Genomic DNA, 25,082 nt, shown 5'->3' on the forward strand with positions numbered 1-25,082 from the left:
GTAAACTAATGGACAACAGTACTTAGGCTTCTACTTCCAGGTTATACATACTATGTATATTGTACGGACACAATATATTTTACAATAGTTACCTTTTTAAAATGTATTTTTATGCCATCCTTCACTTACCCTCAACCCATCCCATCTATTTCTGAAGACCATCCAGTTTTGATGTCTATTTTCCACATATTTTTCAAATGTGCTGTGATGTTTCACAAAAGTTCTGAACCTTTTTCTATTCTCGTAGTTTCTACAGATAGTAAATTTAAAGATAATGCTTTTAGCAAAAATGTTTATATTATTGATCAATTGACTAAAACTTTTCAAATCACCCAGCAGTAACCCTAACCCTAAACAAATTATCTAATGGTTGTCTCGTCGCAGAAAAATCTGCAGAGCTAGGATGGTTGTATCTCCCATATAGCGTGCATATGGAAAGTAGTCAGACCCCTTCTCTTTTTCCACATTTTGTTACAGCCGTATTCTAATCCTCATCAATCTACACACAATACCCCATAATGACAAAGTGAAAAGAGATTTTTTGAAATTTTTGCAAATGTATTAAAAAACAGAAATACCTTATTTACATAAGTATTCAGACCGTTTGCTATGAGACTTGAAATTTGAGCTCAGGTGTGTCCTGTTTCCATTGCTCATCCTTGATATGTTTCTACAACTTGATTGTAGTCCACCTATGGTAAATTCAATTGATTGGACATGATTTGAAAAGGTCCCACAGTTGACAGTGCATGTCAGAGATAAAAGGTCGAAGGAATTGTCCATAGAGCTCAGAGACAGAACCTGATGGTCACGCTGACAGAGCTCCAGAGTTCCTCTGTGGAGATGGGAGAAACTTTCAGAAGAACAACCCTCTCTGCAGCACTACACCAATCAGGCCTTTATGGTAGAGTAGCCAGACAGAAGACACTCCTCAGTAAAAGGCACATGACAGCCCGCTTGGAGTTTGCCAAATGGCACCTAAAGCTCTCCCAGACCATGTGAAAGAAGATTCTCTGGTCTGATGAAACCAAGATGGAACTCTTTGGCCTGAATGCCAATCGTCACGTCTGGAGGAAACCTGGCACCATTCCTACGGTGAAGCATAGTAGTGGCAGCATCAGACTCAGACTGTGGCGAAGGTTCACCTTCCAACAGGACAATGACCCTAAGCAGACAGCCAAGACAACGCAGGAATTGCTTCGGGACAAGTCTCTATGTCCTTGAGTGGCCCAGCCAGAGCCCGGACTTGAACCCGATTTTAACATTTCTCGAGAGACCTGAAAATAGCTGTGCAGCGATGCTCCCCATCCAACCTGACAGATTGAGAGAATCTGCAGAGAAGAATGGGAGAAACTCCCCAAATACAGGTGTGCCAAGCTTGTAGCGTCATACCCAAGAAAACTCAAGGCTGTAATCACTGCCAAAGGTGCTTCAACAAAGTACTGTACTGAGTAAAGGGTCTGAATACTTATGTAAATGTGATATTTCTGTTTTTCTTTTTTTGTAAATTTGCAAAAAATTCTAAACCTGTTTTTACTTTGTCATTATGGGGTATTGTGTGTAGATTAATGAAGGGAAAAAACTATTGAATCCATTTTAGAATAAGGATGTAACATAACAAAATGTGGAAAAAGTCAAGGGGTCTGAATACTTTTCGAATGCACTGTATATACCGTTCTATTGGTTGCAAGAATTATGTATCATAATATAAATTGGAAAATTATAAGTTTTGAATCCGACGTTGTTTTGTGTATCGGCTCATAAACCATGTGCCATAGAATCAGTACATCAAAAATCTCATCCCAACTATTTTGCAATCTATATGACACAGCTGTCGATTTTTTGGGGGTCCTTAAATGAAACTGGTATACTTTTTTATTTATCACAATTTTCTTTAACCGATTTTGGTCTTTTAATGCCGACAGACAAGTTCCTTACTATTTCCCCCTTCCACTTCCCTTCCTTGATTTTTGTGTTGATGCTGCAATTAGTTGGTTGTAATTTTGGGTAGAGCAGACATTTCCATATAGTTAGCTCCATATAGTTAGCTGCATGTGTGAAATAACTCCACCAGTTCTATTTATGATATAATTTACAAAGATTATACCTTTATTTTATTATTATTCCCAAAATAATGTTTTTTATTTATTTTGATTTTGATCAATTAGTATATTTGAGTTTAACCATAATATTTGTTGTATTATTTGTTCTGTCTTTTCTGGTGAATTAAACTGAAATACAACCAACTTTTTATGTCTTGTCTTAAAAACTGGGATATTTTGGAGATGATTTCATTTTCAAATAACCGAAAGTGAGATGTTGTAATCTGAATAAAGGGAAAAGACCATTCTTGAACAAGGGGTGAGACGTTCTTACTAATTTGCTAGAGAACCAGTTTGGATTTAAGTATGACTTTTGTATGACTGACGCCTTTAGTGAGAGGTCTAATGTTTTAATATTTAATCATTTCTGCCCTCCAAATTCATATTAATGATATAAATAGGCCCCTTCAATTTTGTCTGGTTTTCCGTTACAAATAAAATTGAATCTTTTTTGCTCATATAATTGAAAAAACATTTTGCTAGGTGTAGGCAAGGCCATAAGCAAATAGGTAAACTGGGATATGACTAAAGAGTTAAATCAGGGTGATTTTTCCACAAGTATGTTCCTTTCCATGGTAGCAAGATCTTGTCTATTTTTGCAAATTTTCTATAAAAATGTATTGTAGTGAACTTGGTATTCATATCTTGAAATAAAAATAATGAGTATGTCCACATCACCGTCAGACCATTTTATTGGTAAGCAACACGGTAATGTAAAACATTTTTTAGGGGGCGATCCAATACGTAATATAGTACACTCATCATGATTTGGTTGCAATCCAGAGAGGTTAGAAAAAGTATCTAGATTCTCTGAGGCTGTGGACCCGTAACTTAATTATAATTTCTCTCGCTCTCTCTGTCGCTCTCCTTTCTCTCTCTCGCTCTCTCCCTCTGTTTCTCTACCTCTCGCTCTCCTTCTCCCAGTGTCTTCCAAATGTGCCACCAGCGCTTCCAGACTTTCTTCTTCGCCGCCGAGAACGTCAATGACATGACCAAGTAAGTGTGACAGATTATGAACACGCACACAGTGTGCTAATACACACACACACACACACACACACTAGGGATGGGCACGATTAATTCGAATATCGAAACGGATGCTAGTATTCGATTGCTTGCGAGAGTATTAATTCTTTAGGAAAAACAAGGCAACAGTAAACACGCCGTCGCCCACGAATGATGCAGCCCCCCCCTCCCCCATGCTAACAAGTACATGGAAAAAAACATAGCAAATGCTAGCTTAAATGCTCATGAGCGCATGCAAACATTTTATACAGTCTCTGACATAAATTATTTCCCAACTCATAAAGTTATAAAAGTAACTCGAAAATGCTACTCACAGTTTGCCGCACGCACAAAACTTATATTAGACAGCAAGGCTCTTGATCCAGGAAGGGATTCTCTGCTCTTACTAATAGAAGCTTGATTTTGCAAGAAGCTAACCACTTAGCTAGCTAGATAACTAGCTACTAAGTTAGCAAACCAAATGCACAACTGCAGAGCATTTAGGACATTTCTGTGAGCTCTAAAAGTATTGGGACAGTGACACATTTGTTTGTTGTTTTGGCTCTGTACTCCAGCACTGTGGATTTGAAATGATACGATGACGTTAAAGTACAGACTGACAGCTTTAATTTGAAGGTATTTTCATCCACGTCGGGTGTTACAGACGCACAAATATCATACCCCGAAGACATGCTAACTTCTCACCATTTCAATAACAGGGGAGGTTAGCATTCTTCGGGGGGGGGGGGTATGATTTTTGTGTGTCCGTAACTTTCTCACACATTATTCACGGTTCATTGAGGATTATCTGTAATTATTCTAGCATCCACATTAATGTGCATTTAGAAACATATATTCTATTCTTATTTACAATAAAAGTGACTCCAAAATTACACAATACATTAATTACCATTCATTAATATTGTGCACAAAATAATCTGAAACACAACCAAAACAAACATAAAATGCATCCAACAAGTTTGTAGAGTCACAAGCTTGATGTAATCATTGCATGCAATGAATATGGGACCAAATACTTCACTTTTTACTACTTTAATAAACATAAGTGAATTTGTCCCAATAAATGGTTCACACCATATGGTTGAAAATACCCCAAAATGAAAGCTGACAGGCTAAAGCTTCACTTTAACATCGTAATCATTGTATCATTTCAAATCCAAAGTGCTAGAGTACAGAGCAAAAATGTCACTGTCACAATACTTTTGGAGCTCACTGTATAAGATATCTAGCTGGCAAACATTTACTTGTCAATTCCATACTGTAGCTAGATCACCTGGTGCGTGCTGCAGTGAGTGACTTAAGGCTCCGGTCTCTTGTAATTGTGTGCTTGTGAACGTGACTGGGGACTACAGGTAAGCTTTATAATAAAAAATGTGACCGGTGAAATGCTTTATCTCCTAACGTATTGCACAAGTTGACTGCAGGCATTTACTTAAAAAGTAGCACCAAATATTCATTATTTATTAAAAAAATTAAAACTTAAAAGAAATAGTTTCAATGCTATTCATGGTATTGAAAAAGCATGCCGTGGCTACTTCCAAATACCCCGGTATACAGTATATACGGTCTACCTTCCAAGCCTACAACTGAGGATTCCCCATAGAAACGACGATAGAAATGTCCCAGGGATTTGATTTGCATACGCTTATTATTCAAATGCATTGAAACGATGTAGCGTGGCGTCTTCTAATTCAATCGTTTTTTAGGCAAAGAATGGGTGATGTTGGTTGGTCGGTCAGGCAAGGTTGTTAAGTCTTATAGGTGTGGCATACCAGGGGGTTTGGTCAAAACGTTTACTCCTACACGGACAGAGTAGGATTAGCTCGGTTTCAAGGGTGTTTAGTTGAACAACAAACCAAAAGAAAAGGTCTCCCCCATGAGACCCTCTCCGGGATACCGTCTTCTGGGCTCCGGGTCTTGCTGTATCCTGTGGGGAACAAAAACGGAACTCCCTCCTTTTACCTCTGGAACCTTCCCCAACTATACGGGGAGTCACCTTTCTTCCCCCAGTCCCTCCTCCCGTGTGCTGCTCTTCTGGCAGCTTTATGGGACCTGTCCAGCTGGTGAGCAATCAGCCCTTGATTACTCACCAACCACAATCAGTCCCAATTAGTCCTGGCCGGAGAGCCCATCGAGACCTGGCACGTCCAGCAGAGGGAGCCATCGCCTCGTGATGTATACTCCGTCTGTCACCATGCCTCGACGAGTCTCCCCCTGGTGGCTGACCTGCTGTACGCCACATAGGTTACAACCATGGTCAGTGATGGCTCTTACTTAGGTTATTATATCAGACATGGGTCACGTTAGCCTTGTCCCAGATCTGTTTGTGCTTTCTTTCCAACTCCATTCCTGTCATTGTCACGTGGCACAAACATATCAGGGACTAGGCCATAAAGATAAAGAGAAAGGCTAGCCGGTGATTGTCAAGCAAATAACTGCAGGTTTCACACGGTAATTGGCTGTTAATTAGCATAAACACATTTAGTATCTCCTGGCTTCCACGCATAGCCTACAAGCCACTGATGCAGACCTTTGGAACATCTCCATTTTAAAAAGTCAACTAAATCCATTATTTATTTTAGACAGTTCTAAGGAAACATGATATGAAGCAAATGTTGTCTATTTCAAATAAAATATAATTTTATTATTCACATACACATATTCAGCAGATGTTATTGCGGGTGTAGCGAAATGCTACACCCGAGCCTTCCAACAGTCTTGAAGGAGTTCCCACATATGCTGAGTACTTGTTGGCTGCTTTTCCTTCACTCCGCGGTCCAACTCATCCCAAACCATCTCAATTGGGTTGAAGTCAGGTGATTGTGGGGGCCAGGTCATCTGATGCAGTCATCCATCACTCTCCTTGGTGAAATAGCCCTTACACAACAAGTACTCAGCATATGTGGGAACTCCTTCAAGCTTGTTGGAAAAGCAATACAGGTGAAGCTGGTTGAGAGAATGCCACGAGTGTGCAAAGCTGTCATCGAGGCAAAGGGTGGCTACTTTGAAGAATCCAAACATTTTGTTTAACACTTTTTTGGTTACTACATGATTCCGTATGTGTTATTTCATAGTTTTGATGTCTTCACTATTATTCTATAATGTAGAAAATAGTACAAATAAAGACAAATCCTTGAATGAGTAGGTGTGTCCAAACTTCTGACTGGTACTGTATGTGTGATATTAGTTTTGATTTAGAATGGACCATTATCATGCACCTGTCTAGGTACAGGGGCATGGGGAAGAAAATACATGTCATCTATGTACTTAAATAGCGAATGGAGGACGCTTACCCATTATTAATTTTCATGCCAGCCAGGTAGGCTATACTACTGTTGTAAAGCAAAGCAATGTGCTTTATATTAGGAAATAGGGCTGGGCGATATGATGATATATATCGTGTAACGATAGACGTTTTTCTATTGTTTCATATTATGCTCTATCGTTTATTTCGTTGTGTCGCAAGTCACACTCTTTACGGCAATATGTTTCGTCAATTGGACGGCTCTTTGCGTTCTTTGCAACACAAACAAACATGGAGGAGAGAGAACGTGACACAGATCACGGAGACACTGAGCTCGTACGTAAAATAGGGGCTACTTCAGCCGCATGGACGTGGTTTGGGTATGAAAAGTCTGACACGGACCAGAAAACCGCCCTTTGCAAAATATGCCGCAGGCCGGTCCCGACAACAGGCTCAAACACCACAAATCTAGTTTCCACTTACGCAAGAATCATGTGGAACAGTACGGGGAGTCTACGGATGAGACCCAAAAAAGTAAAACCGAGTGCTCAAAACAAACCCCCGACTCAGACGTTGCAAGAGGCTTTTGCCCACGGCACGCCATATGGCAAAGAATCACGAAGTTGGAAGGAGATAACAGCTGCCATTACAACTTACATCTGCAAAGACATGGCCCCAATTTACACGGTCGAGAAACGGGGGTTTCTTGAGTTGGTGCTAACACTCGACCCAAGGTACCCTATGCAAATTGATATGTGACACATATTAATACCAAAATAACATGCAAAACAGGCAAGCACCCAAAAATATATTTATATTTTAAGCCTATATTTATTTTGTTTGCAACTGTAGTTGAAGTGTTTTCTATTTACCTTTTAAAGATTTCATACATTTATATTTTGTTAAAATGCTTAATTGAAAATTTGCACAAAGGTTCTAAATAAAAGGAGAAATAATCAAATATGAATAAGTACCTTTTATTTGAGTAAAATTCAAAATGTAATAAGAAATAGGCCTTTACATGTGGTCATTTTATATAAACAATTTATTCATTGAATTTACAGAATGTGCTGTATGTTATCGGGATATGAAATTACCTATATCGGGGTATGAGATTTTGGCCATATCGCCCAGCCTTATTAGGAAAGTTGATAAATAAATATAAACTCAGCAAAAAAAGAAACATCCCTTTTTCAGGACCCTGTCTTTCAAAGATAATTTGTAAAATCCAAATAACTTCACAGATCTTTATTGTAAAGGGTTTCAACACTGTTTCCCATGCTTGTTCAATGAACCATAAACAATTAATGAACATGCACCTGTGGAACGGTCATTAAGACACTAACCTCTTACAGACCGTAGGCAATTAAGGTCACAGTTATGAAAACTTAGGACACTAAAGAGGCCTTTCTACTGACTCTAAAAAACACCAAAAGAAAGATGCCCAGGGTCCCTGCTCATCTGCGTGAATGTGCCTTGGGCATGCTGCAAGGAGGCATGAGGACTGCAGATGTGGCCAGGGCAATAAATGGAAATACTGTGAGATGCCTAAGACAGCGCTACAGGGAGACAGGACGGACAGCTGATCATCCTCGCAGTGGCAGACCACTTGTAACAACACCTGCACAGGATCAGTACATCCGAAACATCACACCTGCGGGACAGGTACAGGATGGCAACAACAACTGCCCGAGTTACGCCAGGAACGCACAATCCCTCCGTCAGTGGTCAGACTGTCCGCAATAGGCTGAGAGGCTGGACTGAGGGCTTGTAGGCCTGTTGTAAGGCAGGTCCTAACAAGACATCACTGGCAACAACGTCGCCTATGGGCACAAACCCACCTATGACCACAAACCCACTTTTTGACTGAGTGCTCTTCACTGAAAGTGCTCTTCACTGACGAGTCACAGTTTTGTCTCACCAGGGGTGATGGTCGGATTCGCATTTAACGTCGAAGGAATGAGCGTTACACCGAGGCCTGTACTCTGGTGCAGGATAGATTTGGAGATGGCGGGTCCGTCATGGTCTGGGGCAGTGTGTCACAGCATCATTGAACTGAGCTTGTTGTCATTGCAGGCAATTTCAACACTGTGCATTCCTCCTCCCTCGTGGTACCCTTCCTGCAGGCTCATCCTGACATGACCCTCCAGCATGACAATGCCACCAGCCATACTGCTCGTTCTGTGCGTGATTTCCTGCAAGACAGGAATGTCAGTGTTCTGCCATGGCCAGCGAAGAGCCCGGATCTCAATCCCATTGAGCACGTCTGGGACCTGTTGGATCGGAGGGTGAGGGCTAGGGCCATTCCCCCCAGAAATGTCCGGGAACTTGCAGGTGCCTTGTTGTAAGAGTGGGGTAACATCTCACAGCAAGAACTGGCAAATCTGGTGCAGCGCATGAGGAGGAGATGCACTGCAGTACTTAATGCAGCTGGTGGCCACACCAGATACTGACTGTTACTTTTGATTTTGACCCCCACCCCCCCCCCTTTGTTGAGGGTCACATTATTCCATTTCTGTTAGTCACATGTTTGTGGAACTTGTTCAGTTTATGTCTCAGTTGTTGAATTTTGTTATGTTCATACAAATATTTACACATGTTAAGTTTGCTGAAAATAAACGCAGTTGACAGTGAGAGGACGTTTTTTTTTTGTAGGCCTGGCCTGTAGAAAGCTGATGGGATCCACCTATTTTCAATAGAGGCCAATTCTAAACTTTGTTTTCTCATGCAATTGCATAGCCTGTAGAAATATTGCGCAACATTAGCTCATGGGCACTCATGATTTTGATTACATTTGCATTGATGTCAGAGTGATTAGAGGGACAATGGAGTGCTGAGTACCAGGCAGTTAGCGAGTTTGGTAGGCTACTAATGACCATCAGAGCTTGGAGAAGCCTAATTACCATGACTGAACGGTCACATGGAATTTGACTGCTGTCATGACTCGTGCCCGCCGGTGTGGTGGTAATACGGTCACCGTAACAGTCCTATACGTCACATTAGGTTTTATTGGACAAACAGGAACATTATGATGGTATGGGTTGTTTGATACCACTTCCACTCCCCTGTAATCGCTGCTGTGTGACAGAATCAACAATAGATTGAATCCCTCTGTCCCACTCACTAAGTCTTGCTCTGAAACATTACGCTGTTATCCCTGTCTGTGCCACGGTCTGGTGCTGTCTCTCTCGCGCACACATACGCACACACACGCTTAAAGCAGAGCCTTTATCTCTTAGACCACACATGGTTTGATCACAGGCAGGTAAGGTAAAGCGAGGTATGAGTACTGACTTCTGAGCATATACAGTAGTCTTCACTGCCACCTAGTGGTTTGTTAGTACTACAGAAATAGGCAGAGAATTACATCCGTTTTTTTTTGTTCCAGTTTAAAATAAAGACTTGTGGGCATAAGCTGAATTTTATTTTCTGAAATGATCACAGTGGGGTAGTTGGTTGCTTGGAGGAAGTTCAAAGTGCATAACTATATATAACAACGATGTTTTCCCAGTAGCCTGCTTAGCCTCACAGTCGTTCGTTCAACATGTGGTCTTTTTCGGAACTCTTCCCTCCAGTGTTTTCTCCGCGTTTCTAATGAGTGCTAATAGCTGCTTGATGGCCCGGTCCGTATTTATAAAGCGTCTCAAAGTAGGAGTGCCGATCTAGGATCAGCTTCCCCCCCGTCTGTGTATTCATATTCAATATGATCTAAAAAGCTCCTCTTCATTTTTTTTTACAATACAATACATCCACGTACAGTTGAAGTCGGAAGTTTTACATGCACTTGGTTGTAGTCATTAAAACTCAATTTTCAACCACTCCACACATTTCTTGTTAACAAACTATAGTTTTGGCAAGTCGGTTAGCACATCTACTTTGCATGACACAAGTAATTTTTCCAACAATTGTTTACAGGCAGATTATTTCACTTATAATTCACTGTATCACAATTCCGGTGGGTCAGAAGTTTACATACAGTAAGTTGACTGTCTTTGAACAGCTTGGAAAATTCCAGAAAATGATGTCATGGCTTTAGAAACTTCTGATAGGCTAATTGACATCATTACAGTTAATCGGAGGTGTACCTGTAGATGTATTTCAAGGCCTACCTTCAAACTCAGTCCCTCTTTGCTTGACATCATGGGGAAATCAGCCAAGACCTCAGAAAAACAATTGTAGACCTCCAAAAGTCTGGTTCATCCTTGGGAGCAATTTCCAAACACCTGAAGGTACCAAATGTATTTGGCTAAGGTCTATGGAAACTTCCGACTTCAACTGTACAAACGACAACATACAGACGCACTCAAACATACACATCATCACCCCTGCCTAGACCCACCTGCTCACACCCCCATATCTCCAGCACCGCATCACTCTACACCACTTGGCCTCAAACTGCACCATTTTGTTTCTCTCTGCCGCCCACACACACTCAGCATTTAGATAATAAAGCAGTTGACCTTTCCATCTAGATCAGTACTCCTAATAGTTTTATGAATACAAGCCCTGGAGTGAATGCTGTCTCTTCCTCTGCAGGTGGATCAACTGTCTGATTTCAGCCATCCAAAAACACAAGAAGTTCCACAAAGGGCCACCGGACAGCGAAGAGGGTAGGAGAAGCTTTTACGTGAAGTCTTGAGATTTTGATTGGATGATAAGATGTGTATTTTGTCACCATTTTCCATCTTAGAGTTGTCCCTGACAGTAGCCAAATCAAAAAATACATTAGAGGCTGGTTTCCCAGCCTACTACTGGACTAGTTTAAATGGAGATTCTCCATTGTGCATGATTTTGCTTATCTGTGTCTGGGTAACTAAACAAATGTATTTAAAAAAAAAAAAAAAAAAAGAGAGATTTAGATACAGTTGAAGTCAGAAGTTTACATACACCTAAGCCAAATACATTTAAACTCAGTTTTTCCACAGTTACAGACATTTCATCCTAGAAATATTCCCTGTCTTTGGTCAGTTAGGATCACACCTTTATTTTAAGAATGTGAAATGTCAGAATAATAGTTGAGAGTGATTTATTTCAGCTTTTATTTCTTTCATCACATTCCCAGTGGGTCAGAAGTTTACATACACTCAATTAGTATTTGGTAGCATTGCCTTTAAATTGTTTAATTTGGGTCAAACGTGTCGGGTAGCCTTCCACAAGCTTCCCACAATAAGTTGGGTGAATTTTGGCCCATTCCTCCTGACAGAGCTGGTGTAACTGAGTCAGGTTTGTAGGCCGCCTCGCTCGCAAACGCTTTTTCAGTTCTGCCCACAAATTTTCTATAGGATTGAGGTCAGGGCTTTGTGATGGCCACTCCACTACCTTGACTTTGTTGTCCTTAAGCCATTTTGCCACAACTTTGGAAGTATGCTTGGGGTCATTGTCCATTTGGAAGACCCATTTGTGACCAAGCTTTAACTTCTTGACTGATGTCTTGAGATGTTGCTTCAATATATCCACATAATTTTCCTTCCTTGTGATGCCGTCTATTTTGTGAGGTGCACCAGTCCCTCCTGCAGCAAAGCACCCCCACAACATGATGCTTCACGGTTGCGATGGTGTTCTTCGGCTTGCAAGCCTCCCCCTTTTTTCTCCAAACATAACGATGGTCATTATGGCCAAACAGTTTTATTTTTGTTTCATCAGATCAGAGGACATTTCTCCAAAAAGTACGATCTTTGTCCCCATGTGCAGTTGCAAACCGTAGTCTGGCTTTTTTATGGCGGTTTTGGAGCAGTGGCATCTTCCTTGCTGAGCGGCCTTTCAGGTTATGTCGATATAGGACTCGTTTTACTGTGGCTATTGGTACTTTTGTACCTGTTTCCTCCAGCATCTTCACAAGGTCCTTTGCTGTTGTTCTGGGATTGATATGCACTTTTCGCACCAAAGTACGTTCATCTCTAGGAGACAAAGCAGCTCCTTCCTGAGTGGTATGACGGCTGCGTGGTCCCATGGCGATTATACTTGCGTACTATTGTTCGTACAGATGGACGTGGTACCTTCAGGCGTTTGGAAATTGCTCCCAATGATGAACCAGACTTGTAGAGGTCTACAAAAAGAAAATCTGAGGTCTTGGCTGATTTCTTTTGCTTTTCCCATGATGTCAAGCAAGAGGCACTGAGTATGAAGGTCGGCCTTGAAGTACATCCACAGGTACACCTCCGATAGGCTAATTGACGTAATTTGAGTCAATCAGAAGCTTCTAAAGCCATGACATCATTTTCTGGAATTTTCCAAGCTGTTCAAAGACACAGTCAACTTACCGTATGTTAACTTCTGACCCACTGGAATTGTTATACAGTGCATTTTAAGTGAAATAATCTGTCTGTAAACAATTGTTGGAAAAAGTACTTGTGTCATGCACAGAGTAGATGTCCTAACCAACTTGCCAAAACTATAGTTTGTTAACAAGAAATTTGTGGAGTTGTTGAAACACTTAGGTTGGAGTCATTAAAACTCGTTTATGTAAACTTCCGAGTTCAACTGTGTGTGTGTGTGTGTGTGTGTGTGTGTGTGTGTGTGTGTGTGTGTGTGTGTGTGTGTGTATATATATATATATATATATAATAAATCAAATTTTATTTGTCACGTGCTGATTATAACAGGTGTAGACCTTAGCGTGAAACTGGTACCGCTTGCCGTGCGGTAGGAGAGAGAGAACAGTCTATGACTTTAGGCCGTCCTCTGACACTGCCTAGTATATAGGTCCTGGATGGCAGGAAGCTTGGACCCAGTGATGTACTGGGATGTACGTACTACCCTCTGTAGCGCCTTACGGTCGAATGCCGAGCAGTTGCCATACCAGGTGGTGATGCAACCGGCCATGATGCTCTCAGTGGTGCAGCTGTAGAACTGTTTGAGGATCTAGGGACACATGCCAAATATTTTCAGTCTCCTGTGGGGGAAAAGGTGTTGTCGTGCCCTCTTCACGACGTTCTTGGTGTGTTTGGACCATGATAGTTTGTTGGTGATGTGGACACCAAGGAACTCTCGACCCGCTCCACTACAGCCCTGTTGATGTGAAAGGGGGTGTGTTCGGCCCTTAATTCCCTGTAGTTCACTATCAGCTCCTTTGTCTTGCTAATGTTGAGGGAGAGGTTGTTGTTCTGGCACCACACTGCCAGGTCTCTGACCTCCTCCCTATAGGTTGTCTCATCGTTGTCTGTTATATAAAAAAAAATACATAGATAAAACAAAAATAATATATATACATAGTACCAGTCAAAAGGGTTTTTCTTTATTTTTACTATTTTCTACATTGTAGAATAATAGTGAAGACCTCAACACTATAACATAACACATATGGAATCATGTAGTAACCAAATAAGTGTTAAACAAATCTACATTTATTTTATATTTGAGATTCTTCAAAGTAGCCACCCTTTGCCTTGACAGCTTTGCAGACTGTGACATTTAATTTTTTCATTTTTAATACGTAAATTTGAAATATGTTCTAAAAACCTGTTTTTGCATTGTCATTATGGGGTATTGTGTGTCGATTATATTTTTTCCAAATCCATTTTAGAGTATGGCAGTAACATAACAAAATGTGGAAATAGTCAAGGGGTCTGAATACTTTCCGACTGCACCGTATATATTCATAATAATGTATGCCATTTAGCTGACAGTTTTTATCCAAAACCACTAACAGTCGTGTGTGCATACATTGTTTCCCGTAAAGGTGTCCCCAGCGGGAATCGAACCCACGCCCCTTGGCGTTGTAAGCGCAATTGTCTGGACAACTGGTGTGGACAAGTGGAAATAATAATGCTAAGGTTGATTTGTGTCTTTGTGGACAGAGTGTTACAGTGAGACAGAGTCAGAAGATGAGGGGTCTTCTCCTTCACCACACAGAAACAAGATCTACACGGTGAGGAGAAGCACACACAAACACATGCATTGTTTCTGTCTTTTTGGGTTTTGATGTCTGCCTTATTCTGCACTGTACTATTCTTTTTTTAATTTGATTGTTTATTGCTGCACTTGTCTCTTGTTGCTTGCCAGGCCATCATCGTACCGGTAAAATAACAATTTGTTCTTAACCGACTAAAACTCTTGGCTATAGTAGTGCCGTAGAATAGAGGTCCAAGTCAGAACTCTCCCTAGTCTGCCACACTTACCTGTTCTCTGTTTCTGCTCTTGTTCTCTCTCTCTCTCTCTACCTCTCTTTCTGTCCTTCCCTCCATCCACTCATAAAAAAAAGCAAGTGATGTTCCATACTAATCTAATGTGTTGTGTTTGATGGACAACAGAAAACCCTGTCCAACACACTGCCTCGGTCCAGGAAGGACAAGGACAAGGGCAAGGACAAGGCCAAGGACAAAGAGAAGAAGGACAAGATGCATGTTCCTGGTCCACCCACAGGGCGCAGCAGAAGCCCAGGTACTGTATGGTAGAGCGCAGTACTTCTGTTTCACCACAAGGTGGAATAAGTGAGTCATATAGGCCTATAGGGGGTTCCATTGATGGATACGTTTTAATTTCTGCCAGATGGCCCCAATGTTCTGGGGGCTTCGCCAGCTTCATCATGGCTGTTGTCTGCCTGTCTCTCCCCAGTGTCTTGAAATTGTGCCACCAGGGATTCTATAATGTGTTTATTTGTCTGCCTCCTTTGTGTCATGATATCTAATCAGCCCCCCCTCCTTCTCAATAAGTCGTATTGGTGTCGAAAGCATGACAAAATACAATGCCAAAAGTGAATTACAACAACACCATATTCTCTCTCTCTCGCTCAGTGAATGCTAGGAGTGTTTTGTAGTTGACAGGTGGTGTGGAGGGCTCTGTCCTTACTTAGTTTCTTGATTCTTTCCATGGTCATCGCTTTAAAAAAAAATATATATCAAATATGGTGGAGGGTTAACGCACTGTTAGTTTAGCGTACCCACTGTTTTTGTTTTGTCAAAGTTAGGCAGGAAGAGGACGGAATTTTAGTTTCCTGGGGGTTTTGAATGGTGTGGTGTGCCGCGATGGCCTCGCGGCCTAGCACGGCGGAGACACGGTCGTTACGGCATGGAATCAGGTGTGTTCCTGAGGATGGAGTTAAGGTGGATGAGGTTCTGCTCACGGTCGGTGAACAGGTAGGATCTGAATTGAAACATTCCGCATCCAGAATGAACAGAGCTGTGGTTGTGTTCATGAAAAGAGTACATTTGGTGGGTAGGCTGATTGCTAGTGGAATATTTGTACGGGATGTGTTGGTGCCAATTTCACTCCTTCGACTAGGGTGGTAGTTGCGAATCTGATCATGTTTATTACGGCTTAAAGAGCCGAGTTGGGTTTGGTAAGTTTGCTAGTTGTTTTCATGTACTGTCGGCAGGTTTTCAGGCAGATGCCGTTTAGCATGTTGTTAGTTCCGGAGGCAAGTGTTCATGTTTCTGAATAAAAAATTAGCAACAGTTAAATGTGAATTTTAAAGTGAGGCATGGAGAGGGGCTCTATGCGGGGTTTGCCAGCACAGATAGTCTACGTTGCTTTAAGTGTGGGGATTTGGGGGCATAAGAGCTTTGTGTGCCCACATAAAGGCCGTAGACAAGGTGAGGGTACAAGCGCCAGTGGGGAAAATTGAGGTCAACATGTAGTGGGCCTTGAGATGCATATTGTGGTGTGTTGTAGATGAGGCTGGGTCTAGTCAGGCTATAGATTGTGGTGTAGCTGAGACTGGGCCTAGTCAGGTTATGGATGATGGTGTAGCTGAGTCTGGGCCTAGTCAGGTTATGGATGATGGTGTAGCTGAGTCTGGGCCTAGTCAGGTTATGGATGGTGGTGTAGCTGAGACTGGGCCTAGTCAGGTTATGGATTGTGGTGTAGCTGAGACTGGGCCTAGTCAGGTTATGGATGATGGTGTAGCTGAGACTGGGCCTAGTCAGGTTATGGATGGTGGTGTAGCTGAGTCTGGGCCTAGTCAGGTTATGGATGGTGGTGTATCTGAGGCTTGGTCTAGTCATGCTATGGATGGTGGTATAGCTGAGACTGGGCCTAGTCAGGTTATGGATGGTGGTGTATCTGAGGCTTGGTCTAGTCATGCTATGGATGGTGGTATAGCTGAGACTGGGCCTAGTCAGGTTATGGATGGTGGTGTAGCTGAGTCTGGGCCTAGTCAGGTTATGGATGGTGGTGTAGCTGAGTCTGGGCCTAGTCAGGTTATGGATGAGGGTGTAGCTGAGACTGGGCCTAGTCAGGTTATGGATGATGGTGTAGCTGAGACTGGGCCTAGTCAAGTTATGCTCGTGGATGAGGAGAGTATAGTGGGGAAGTGCAAGCGACTAGGGGCGGTGGAGGAGGGTGTCAAGCGGAAGAGGAAAAAGGGGGAGAAGAAAGGTGGGAGTGTAGACCCTGGTGTGGTTGATGGCACTAAGGAACCTTTGCCTCGTGCTGGGGGGGAGGTCCCGACTAGAGAGAAAGGGCAGGTGGTCGAGATGGGAGATGGAGATGAGGAGGAGGAAGGTGAGTCTGAGGAAGAGGAGGCTTTCATTTCAGACTAATCCTCAATGGGTACGGAGTTGACAGCCATTCAGGCAGAGGGGTCAAAGTACACAGTGAAGGAACTGTCAAGGTTCCTGAATGAGACTAAAGGGAAAAAGGTTCATCTTGAAGCTTTTTTTGCGATCCGGGAAAGTTTCTAAGATCAGTACATCACGCTATGAAAAATGAGGGGCATGGTGTCCTCTCACCCAGGAAACGTTTTAGGTTGAGGAAATGGGTCACAACTGTGTGTAAGGGTCTACCTTTAGATGCTGTTGAGATTTAATCGTTTTTTTCTGGCATCGGGGCTTTTTGAGCTTTGCTATTGGCCGTTCTCTTTCCTGGATTTTCTCCCACTTCATATGGAGGCTCTTCGGGTCGGCTCGCTTAATATAAATGGCACCACAGATGTGGGAAAGAGGAGTCTGTTGGGTGAATATGTAAAACAAAAAAAAGTACAGGTGTTGGTTCTGCAGGAGACATACGGTGATGTGGTGAATTAAATCAATTGGGGGCTCTGGTGGAAAGGGGCAAGTGTACTGAGCCATGGAACAAATGGTGGTAGTCCTTTTTGCACTGGGTCTGGCTGTTAAAATGTGCTCCTCCAATGGAGGTGTGTAGGGGTAGACTGCTTGTAGTAAAAGCAGAAGGGGTTTTGTCCTTATTCATGTGTATGTACCTAACACAGGGAGAGAGAGGGGGCGTTTGTTTGGGTATCTTAGACAGGAACTCTCGCAGGTAGCGCCTGAGGAGATGCTGGTGGTCGGCGGGGACTGGAACATTTACGAAAGATAGAAATGGGGAGGAGCCTCCTTCAGCCTCAGTGGGGGTGTTAAGGGACATCAATAAGCAGTTTGACCTAGTGGATGTTTGGAGAGCTAGACATCTCAACACAAGACAGTATACATGGGTGAAGGTCTTTGGGGTTAGGGTGAGTGCAGCCAGACTAGATCGCTTTTACATGTCCAGGAATCAGAGCAATAGGCTGTTGGGCGCTACCATTCTCCTGGTGGGTTTTTTGGATCACCACATAACCATGGCTCGGCTGTCTATTTCACCAGGGCCTCGGCAGGTATCCTATTGGAAGTTTAATGTAAAGCTCTTACAAGATGCCACCTTTTTGCTTAGGTTTCCAGATTTTTCGGGAACGGTGGGCGGCAGTGAAAAGAGGAGTGAGTCTGAGTCAATGGTGGGATGTGGGAAAAGTCCAAATTCAGCTTTTCTGTCAACAGTAATCAGCTCTCTCATCCTCAGAGGCTAGGAGAGTATTGGGGGGAACTAGAGCGTTGTATTAGTGAGATGGAGGTAGAGATGGTGGGGCAAGGCAATGTAGGCCTTCAGGCTAATTTAGCTGAATTACGTAGGGACCTGGGTAGTTTTTTTCCCAGGTTAAAGTTAAGGTTTTACAGCGAAAACACAGTATATATTTATGTTAGCTCACCACAATAGCCAAACACACAACGCCATGTTTTCACCGCAAACATAGCTTTCACAAAACCCACAAATAGGGATAAAATTAATCACTAACCTTTGAACAACTTCATCAGATGACAGTCTTATAACATCATGTTATACAATAAATTTATGTTTTGTTCGAAAATTTGCATATTTATAGGTATAAATCGTGGTTTTACATTGCAGCCACCGTCACAAATAGCACCAAAACAGCCAGAATAATTACAGAGAGCAACGTGAAATACATAAATACTCATCATAAAACATTTATGAAAAATACATGTTGTACAGCAAATGAAAGATAAACATCTTGTGAATCCAGCCAATATTTCCAATTTTTTAAAAGTGTTTTACAGCGAAAACACAACATATATTTATGTTAGCTCACCACAATAGCCAAACACACAACGCCATTTATTCACCGCTTGTCACGTTCTGACCATAGTTCTTGTGTGTTTTACTTGTTTTAGTGTTGGTCAGGACGTGAGCTGGGTGGGCATTCTATGTTGTGTGTCTAGTTTGTCTGTTTCTATGTTTGGCCTAATATGGTTCTCAATCAGAGGCAGGTGTTTTGTGTTGTCTCTAATTGGGAATCATATTTAGGTGGCTTGTTTTGTGTTGGGGGTTGTGGGTGGTTGTCTTTGTGTTCTGCACCAGATAGGACTGTCTCGGTTTTCACGTTTGTTATTTTGTATAGTGTTCACGTTATCGTCTCTTTGTTTATTAAACATGTTGAACACTAGCCGCGCTGCATTTTGGTCCTCTCCTTCACCAATGGAAGAAAACCGTTACACCGCTAACATAGCTTTCACAAAACCCACAAATAGAGATAAAATTAATCACTAACCTTTGAACAACTTCATCAGATGACAGTCTTATAACATCATGTTATACAATACATTTATGTTTTGTTCGAAAATGTGCATATTTATAGCTACAAATCGTGGTTTTACATTGTGAATACGGCGCCATAATGCACCAAATTGTCCGGAGAAATTTTGGACAGTCAAGTAATCTAACCAAAAAACTCATCATAAACTTTACTAAAAAATACATGTTGTACAGCAAATGAAAGATACACTGGTTCTTAATGCAACCGCTGTGTTAGATTTTAAAAAATTACTTTAGTACAAAGTACAGCATGCAATATTCTGAGACAGCGCCCAGCCATTCTCCGCCGTGTTGGAGCCAACATATTCCACAAAAATACGAAATAACATCATAAATATTCTCTTACCTTTGATGATCTTCCATCAGAATGTAGTGCAAGGAGACCTAGTTCCTCAATAAATCGTTGTTTTGTTTTAGAATGTCCATTTCTTCTGTCGAATTAGCAACTTTGGCTAGCATTGTGGCGCGCACATGTCCATCAACTCTTGGCGCATGGAACGAAAAATTCCAAAAGTCACAATAAACGTCGAATAAACTGGTCAAACTCAGTTGAAAATCCATCTTTATGATGTTTTTCTCATATCTATCCAATAAAGTCCAAGACGGAGCATTTCGTCGTGTATACCTAATGCATTTCAGAAAACAATGTGGTGTTCCCTGGTGCGCAGCTAAATACTGCCAATAGGGCGGACCTGTCACTCCAAAAGCTCTCATTCGGTCTCACATCAAGCTAGACACCCCATTCAACATTCTACTGCCTGTTGACATCTAGTGGAAGGCGTATGAAGTGCATACAGATAAATATAAGGCAATTGAATAGGCAAGCCCTTACACAGAGCCCCATTTTCAGAATTTTCACTTCCTGTTTGGAAGTTTGCTGCCAAAGGAGTTCTGTTTTACTCACAGATATAATTCAAACAGTTTTAGAAACATCAGAGTGTTTTCTATCCAATAGTAATAATAATATGCATATCGTATGATCTAGAACAGAGTACGAGGCCGTTTAATGTGGGCACGATTTTTTCCCAAAGTGAAAACAGCGCCCCCTATTTCCAAGAGGTTAAGAGCTAGCTTCTCCATACTCAAGTAGATGGACGCTCCCAGCTCCTACTTCTTTGGTTTGAAAAGACAGAGCGGGGAAGCCAAGGGTATGCATTGTCTGCGGATGTCAGATGGGCGGGTGACCTCTGTGGTGTGGGAGATGCGGGAGCGGACTGTGGAGTTTTATATAGTTCTATAGGGCAGAACTGTGTCATCCTGTATGTGTGCTCAGGTTTTGTTTGCAGAACTCCCTAAGCTCTCTCTGGCACAGAGGAATGAAATGGACATTCCCCTGTTGTCCCATGAACTGGCAGAGGCCAGTTGTTGTCCCCCAGTGCACGGCTGGACTCACAGTGGAGTCGATGAACTCACAGTGGAGTTTTATAAAAAAAATCTGGGGGATAATTGGACTGGACTTCTTTTGTGTGGGGTTGTGAAGGGCTTTAACATTTTGGGGGTGTACCTGGGGTCGGAGAGGTGGGTCAAGAAAAACTGGGAGGGGCTGTCAACAGGCAGTGGTGTCAAGACTGGCCAGGTGGAGGTGGCTCCTGTCCCAAGTGTCATATAGAGGGAGGGTGCTGATAATCAACAACCTGGCGGCATCCTCCCTGTGGCATAAACTGGCTGTCGTCAATCCCCCCGCCGCAGACCTGCAACGCAAGCTGGTGGATTCTCTCTGGTTGGGCCATCACTGGCTGAGGGCGGCAGTGTTGTACATGTCCGTCCACGAAGGACGACAGGGACTGGTGGAACTGGAGAGCAGAGTGGCTGCATTCCGACTAAAGGCGGCACAGAGACTTCTGTACCATACTGATGTCGGCTGGAGGGAACCACCATGCGCGCTGCTGAGGACAGCTGGCGGATTAGGGTTGGACCGGCAGGAGAGGCTGACTACAGCAGGTCTCTCTGATTTTTACTCTGCGGCGCTGAGGGCCTGGCAGCTGCTAAAGGGGGAGGGGCCACCAATGTTTGTGACGGCAGAGACTGGGGACTGGCAAGGGGGTATGGAGGACTTGTTGGACTTTAACACTCCGAGCCTGGGGGAGTTTGTCTGTGTGAGTGGTTGGGTGGTGGATTTCAATGTCGGGATGTTTCTAATGGGGTACATGTGTTTGAATAAAGAAAAGGACAAATGTGTGTTGAATTTTCTGTTTGCTCTGGCAAAGTTGGCTATTTGGCGAACAAGGAGGAACGGGGTCAAAGGTCGGGGGATAACAGACCCTTTACTAGTATTTAATGAGTTCTATAAAATGATAAAAAGTGTGTCGGGGAAGCCATCTGTATCGCTGGGGAAGATGGGTTGGATATACGGTTATGGAAGTGGTGAGGTTTTGGATATAGTGATGTGTGATTTTGTTTTGTATCGTGAGGTAGAGGGCAAGGTGAGTATGCAGCACGGGGGATGTTTGTTTTTTAAAGAGGGGTGGGGTGGTGCAGTTTTAATGAAATGAGGATGTATCATTAAAGAAAGACAAAAGGTGTGTGTCTCTCTCTCTCTCTCTCTCTCTGTACATCTCTCCCTCTCCCCCCCCCCTCTCTCTACCCCCAATCCCCCCTCCCACCAGGAGCTCCGGAGGATGAGATGGGAGTGCTGTTCCATCGGCTGAATGAGGGTGGCGTGTCCCTGATCGGCAGCGACAAGCTCACAACTCACGACCACTTCCGCAAGTCCTTCATCCGGCGCAACAAGAACCCGGTCATTAACGAGAAGGCCCACACACTCCGCGTGCTGCAGAGCACCCTCAAGGTTCGGGTCGACCCTCAGAGCTTCTTCAGCTAAGCAGTGTCCCCTGGACTTGACCTACATCGCTACTTATGTCTGCTCCTTATGTGTACTCCTTATTTGAACGCTTTTGTATAAGTGCCCTATATGGGTATTATATCCGCAATCTCTTTCATACAATTTGAGCAATTTCTAAATTGGGTTGTCTTTGAAAGAAGATCTCTTTCCACAAGTGGTTTTCCCCATGACCTAGAATGTTGTGAAAGGAACAGTTATAGCAGCAGGAGGAATGGCCCTGTCTGTGTGACTTCACCTGCGAAAAACTCCTGGCCCCAGTTATAGTGTACTAATATGAACATTTCATTTACTATTATGATGCCAAAAAAATGCGAATGACCATCTGTTCTGAATGTGCTTCTAGGATAAAGAGGCGGAGCTCCAACTCCTTAACAAGGTTCTGGAGGACTCTGGTCTGACGTCACAAAAGTACCGCCAGTGGAAAGAACATAACGAAGACCTTCACCTGGTGATCGAGAGACTGGCTGTCCAACGGGCCAAGGCAAGGGCGGGGCATGAAGAGGACCAGGACACACCCCCCGAACCGTCGCCCGGGAAGCAGGTCGCTGTGGAGACGGGGGGTGTGTGTGGACTGAGCCTCAGTGACGGGGAGATGCTGGTCGATGCGGAGCCGTTGTTGTCGAGCCCGGTGATGAATGTGGGTGACTTGGATGTGGAGCCACAGTCGGAACACTCATCGACTGCTGAGAGCAGCGCAGACCAACAGAGCAGCAACACAGCCGACGTAGCTAGTCAAGCTAGCCCAGATAATTACTTCTACATATGAGACACCAATGGACTGATCTGATGATGGTTTTTTCTAGTTTCCATCAGTGATTATTATAAGGGCCTGGTGTTTCTCCCAACCATATGACCTAAGCAGGAAAAACTCATGGCTCTAGTTACAGCTGTGATACGTTCTATTGAGGTTTTTCTGGGTCAGTAAAAAGTGCTCCGTAAAAAGTGTGGCCCCTCAGGATTTTTGCTTGGTTTTTGTTGATATAGGAAAGATGGGCTTTGTCTATCCAAACCTGAATTCGGTATTCATATAACAAAAAACTAACAATTTTGCCAAGTATCACTATTGATAGATATATACTGTATTCATGGGATATTATGGTCTGTCTTAGTTTTCTACTATTGCATTATTATTGCAGATTTTAAAGGAGATTTTACAGGTAAATTATATCTACCGGTATGTGCTTTATGCCTGTTATGTACATAGAATTTTAAATGTCATGTAACAAGATGTATTGCCGTTTTTTAAACTTAGATTGTATGTATTTTTGCACAGAATAAGGTCCGATCTTGCCACGTAATGAAAATTGTTATTATAGATCAAAGACAATTATTCATTTTAATCTGAGGTTAACGTTGAAGACTGTTCCAAGATGTGTTCCCAAGTGTGTGTGCATACGTGCTTGTTTTCAGCTGGGTTTGTCCAATGCATCTTGAATACACTGATGGTACAAAACATTAGGAACACCTTCCTACTATTGAGTTGCACCCCCTTTTTGCACTCAGAACAGCCTCAATTCTTCGGCATGGACTTTACAAGGTGTCGAAAGCTGGCCTGTGTTGACTCCCATGCTTCCCACAGTTGTCAAGTTGGCTGGATGTCCTTTGAGTGCTGGACCATTCTTGATACACACTGGGAAACTGTTGGGTGTGAAAACCCTGGCGCCTACTACCATACCCTGTTCAAAGGCACTTAAATATTTTGCGCATTCACCCTCTGAATGGCACACATACACAATCCATGTCTCAATTGTCTTGAGGCTTAAAAATCCTTCCTTACCCTGTTTCCTCCCCTTAATCTGAAGTGTGTTTAACAAATGACATCAATAAGGGATCAGCTTTCACCTGATCAGTCCATGTCCTAATGTTTTGTACACTCAGTGTAAATTGATTCAATATATTCTGATTGAGCAATAGCGATCCTCACTGGTGACTGAGCAAGCGAATGCTGTAAAGAACAAATGATGAACGCTTAAATTTGCCACAAGTTTAATGATGTCATTCAAGTAGCCATCGTCCTACACTCTTAGAACAAAAGGGTTCCAAAGGGGTTATTTTGCTGTCTCCATAGGAGAACCCATTTTGGTTCCAGGGAGAAAGAACCCTTTTTGGTTTCAGGTAGAACCCCTTTGGGTTCAAAAAACAGTTCTACCTGTAACCAAAAAGGGTTCTTCAAAGGGTCAAAGACCATCTTCAGTCCATCTACATGCACAGTTACTCGTACACCTCTGTGTCCTGCTTGTTCTTCAGCTGTGAGCAGGAGGTATAGAAGGGACTTCGGGGCCGAATCTTGAAGCTGAGCAGCAGCGCCGTTCCACCCAGCACCTGTACACCCCCCCCCCCCCCCCCCCACCCAGACAAGGAGAGCGACCCGGCCCGGGTGCAGAGGAAGCTGGGGGCAGCCTATGATGAGGTCTGTGGGGGGGTGTCTGCTCCAGCTGTGTGTGTTGTGATGTCCTATGTGATGATGAAACTGTCAATAAAATGACATTACAATTATTGATGAAATTTGTATTGATATTTGTCTGGGACTTTAGTTTTGCATTCACTGCTGAAAAAAGTGATGAGGTAAGTGTTGACAAGGTTGTGGTAAAACTCTCAAATTTGTATTTGTCACATTCTTTGTAAACCACAGGTGTAGACTAACAGTGGAATGCTTACTTATGGGCTCTTCCCAACAATGCAGCAAGAAAGAAAAGGTAATACCATGAGGAATGAATACACAATGAGTAACTTGGCTGTATATACAGGGTATTAGCTAAAATTTGCATGATAAGAGGGCTCCTTCTGATAATTACTTTGGAAATCAACACAATTGGGAACAACATTGTTACCTCTAGTATCAACTGGTGCCTACTTGTTTTTGGTAATGAACCTCAAACAAACAAGCGGTTAATAGGTTGTTGCTGTATACAATGTTACAATGTAATTTATCAGTAAATATATTGAACTGAATATCAACGTAACATGAAAAGTGTTGGTCCCCTGTTTCATGAGCTGAAATAAAAGATCCCAGAAATGTTCCATACACACAAAAATCTGAATTCTCTCAAATGTTATGCACAAA

At 42.7% G+C, this 25,082-nt stretch overlaps 1 protein-coding gene across 1 annotated transcript in view; it reads left to right on the plus strand.

Moving 5' to 3' along the window:
* The window catches only part of LOC120023514 (CNK3/IPCEF1 fusion protein-like), a 71,313-nt gene extending 46,792 nt beyond the window's left edge, over positions 1-24,521 (plus strand). Inside the window, exons 16-21 of the mRNA XM_038967539.1 lie at positions 3,027-3,098; positions 10,909-10,982; positions 14,169-14,239; positions 14,622-14,751; positions 21,783-21,964; positions 22,362-24,521. Coding sequence (XP_038823467.1) covers positions 3,027-3,098; positions 10,909-10,982; positions 14,169-14,239; positions 14,622-14,751; positions 21,783-21,964; positions 22,362-22,784 — 952 coding nt within the window. The 3' untranslated portion in view covers positions 22,785-24,521. The remainder of the gene's footprint in view (positions 1-3,026; positions 3,099-10,908; positions 10,983-14,168; positions 14,240-14,621; positions 14,752-21,782; positions 21,965-22,361) is intronic.
* Positions 24,522-25,082: the final 561 nt, after the last annotated feature.

This window comes from Salvelinus namaycush, chromosome 28 (genome assembly GCF_016432855.1).
Source record: "Salvelinus namaycush isolate Seneca chromosome 28, SaNama_1.0, whole genome shotgun sequence".
Taxonomy (NCBI): domain Eukaryota; kingdom Metazoa; phylum Chordata; class Actinopteri; order Salmoniformes; family Salmonidae; genus Salvelinus; species Salvelinus namaycush.